This window comes from Nicotiana sylvestris, chromosome 6, assembly GCF_000393655.2.
Source record: "Nicotiana sylvestris chromosome 6, ASM39365v2, whole genome shotgun sequence".
Classification (NCBI taxonomy): Eukaryota; Viridiplantae; Streptophyta; class Magnoliopsida; order Solanales; family Solanaceae; genus Nicotiana; species Nicotiana sylvestris.
The window spans coordinates 42,291,198-42,294,095 of record NC_091062.1 but is presented as its reverse complement, the minus strand read 5'-3'; the positions used below and the strand labels follow the sequence as shown (position 1 = coordinate 42,294,095).

Sequence of the window (2,898 nt, the reverse complement as noted above, 5' to 3'; positions counted from 1 at the left end):
GAATTATTTTTTTTCAAATACCTATATTCCTCGTAATACAGTATTCCTATAACAATTTTTGCGAAGGATCAATAATATTCTAGAGGAAGCTAAATGGATCGGATTAGCTATACTATCAGTTAAAAAAAACTTATTAGAATAACTTGTTATAAGAAAATTAATATTCCCTCTGTTTCAATTTAGATGAGGTAGTTTGACTTGACACGAAGTTTAAAAAAAAAGACTTTTGAAACTTGTGTTAAGCTTAAGGGGTAAAAGATTTGTGGGACCATGATATTTGTGTGGTTATAAAAGCTTCTCATTAAGGGTAAAATGGATAAAATGAATTGTTTAAAGTTGAATTATTTTCAAATTTAGAAATGTGTCATTTATTTTGGAACAGACTAAAAAAGAAAGTATCTCATCTAATTTAAAATGGAGGGAGTAATAACTTTGCATCTAAAAAAAATAAAAAATAAACTTCAAACAAATTTATTTTTGTTAACAAATTCTCTCATGAAGATTTTGGTTTAGGCCACCAATAATGTTGGGTCGCTTGCTCTTTAGTCAATCCATCGTATTGAAGGAAACAAAGGGAGTATGACTTTTGCTTTTCCATATGCCCGCCCATTCATGAATATAAACTTGACATTAAACAATTCATTTCCTACTAGTTTGAGTTTTAATCATTTAATGGTACCCTATTTTAGGAGTACATGTATTTTTTATATATCCTTAATTAGATAGATCCTTTGTTTTGGGTAAGCACTATGCAGTCTCATGGAAGCCTCGACCTCCAACAGTAATAAGAGTAATATAAAGGGTCAAAAGAGAAGAATAAGATTTCAAAATCACACGGGTATGGGAATAGAAATTGGTCTGTTTGTCTGTTCTTGGTTGAGTTTTTAATGTGTTTTGTGCGGGTCTGTTCTCTTCTTTCACCTCCTTCCCCGTAGCTTCAGAATCTAATATACTTCTCTTCACCGTCAGTACTGCCCCTTTTATATATCCCACACGAATGGCAATGGATAGCATTCATTCATAACAACTTTCTTAAACAAAAAGCACTACAACTTAGTCATTGATCATAAATATATGTTTGAAAAATCCTGAAAAGTAGTATATTTTTTCAAGAAACTCGAAACCTAGAACCAAGTTTAAATCCTGATTCTGCCTCTGCAACCAGCACGACTTGTATTTGTTGTTACTAATTTTCCTGTCCGTTATGGCTTTCCTTGGGTGCTTTGGATATAAGCTGATAAAGCGCGGTGGAGTACCTGATGCCCGTGTTATTGTGGAAGACGACAAAGATGATGGGTTGGATTGCACAACGATTACAGGTCAGGTGACGAGATATACAAGCGGCGAGTTGAAGAAATTCACCACGAATTTCTCAACGTCTAAGTTGATTGCCTGTGGTGGATTTAGCACTGTCTATTTAGCTGAATTTCCTAATTCAACTCTAGGAGCTGTCAAGATCATGGACAGCAGCAGCGAGCATCTCAACAGAATTTACAAGCAAGAATTAGACATCTTGCTTCAAATCCAACATGATAACATAGTCAGGCTTCTTGATCACTGTGACGATGCAGAATTGGGGAATATGTTGGTATTTGAATATGTTCCAAATGGGACTTTACAGGACAAACTCCACGGGAAGAGAGACACAATTATTCCATGGAGAAACCGTATGACAGTGGCATTTCAACTTGCTCAAGCCATTGAATATCTCCACGAAAAAAGTCCATTACAAATAGTCCATAGTGACATCAAAGCTTCAAATATATTGTTAGATAAGCAATTCAACTGCAAGCTTTGTGATTTTGGGTCAGCGAAGATGGGATTTTCTTCCTCAGTTTTGCCACCAACGAACCGTATGATGCTTGGTTCTCCAGGCTATACTGATCCTCACTACTTGAGAACTGGCATTGCCTCCAAGAAAAATGACATATATAGCTTTGGAGTTGTTATTTTAGAACTCATTTCAGGGGTTGAAGCCTTTTCCTCAGACACGGGGGAGAGACTAATATCAAAAGCTGCTCCTGTTCTGAAGAATGTCTCTACAGTAGCTGAAATGGTGGATCCGCGCCTTAACGGGGATTATGAATTGGAGGAAGCTAAGGCCATGGCGTCGCTTGCAGCATTGTGCTTAAGTAACTGTTCCAGTCTCAGACCCTCTGCTTCTGAAATCTTGGAGGTTATGAGAAGTAGAATGTCTTCCATCTCCTTTCTCTGTTCAGTTGATAAAAAGGTTTGAGAATACTAGCTAGAACTAGTATTTAGCATAAACGGATGACATTTGTATAGTGCTCTGAACGATATGTCATAGCTAGACAAAAGAATCAGTTCAAGAAACTTCATACTACTTACGGGTTGAAAGATTGAAATTTTAATGGTCGATTCAGGATATATTTTCTGTTCTTTTTCCTCCCTTTTTGGGGTTTCACAATTTTAATCCTTACGCAGTTATGAAATTTGGAGTTTTGTGTACATTGTTACCAGTGTAATATACATTTTTTGTCATGCACTAAAAGAATCTCATTATCATATTTCTATGGACTCATTCCCGCTCTCGGGACTTCATCCAATCACTCTCTAGATTTACTCTTACCGATATGTATATAAAGTGTTTTCACGATAAATATGAGGTATACAAGATCACGAAATAGTAGTTCCTCGAGCATAATGCTCCTCTAACTCTTAAGGGCCATGTGGTTATCAGGACAGGATACACAAGGGTATACTATGGGTTGAAATATCTTATGAAATTATCTATTTCATTTTCTGTATGGAATAACTAATCCCATCATTTTAGTACAAAATAATTTCCGGAGCTAATTGATACTCATAATCAAACGCAAGATAAAATAATCCTGCATTTTATCCCGAGATTGTTATCCCTTATTCCACCAACCAAAT

The 2,898-nt window shown here is 35.9% G+C and overlaps 1 protein-coding gene across 1 annotated transcript; it reads left to right on the top strand.

The window, feature by feature from the left end:
* The first annotated feature begins 851 nt into the window (after positions 1 to 851).
* Positions 852 to 2,388, top strand: LOC104244217 (probable receptor-like protein kinase At4g10390). Its single transcript, XM_009799595.2, has one exon. It carries the CDS (start codon positions 1,205 to 1,207, stop codon positions 2,234 to 2,236), a length of 1,032 nt encoding a protein of 343 aa, XP_009797897.1. The 5' UTR covers positions 852 to 1,204; the 3' UTR covers positions 2,237 to 2,388.
* The last annotated feature ends 510 nt before the right edge of the window (positions 2,389 to 2,898 follow it).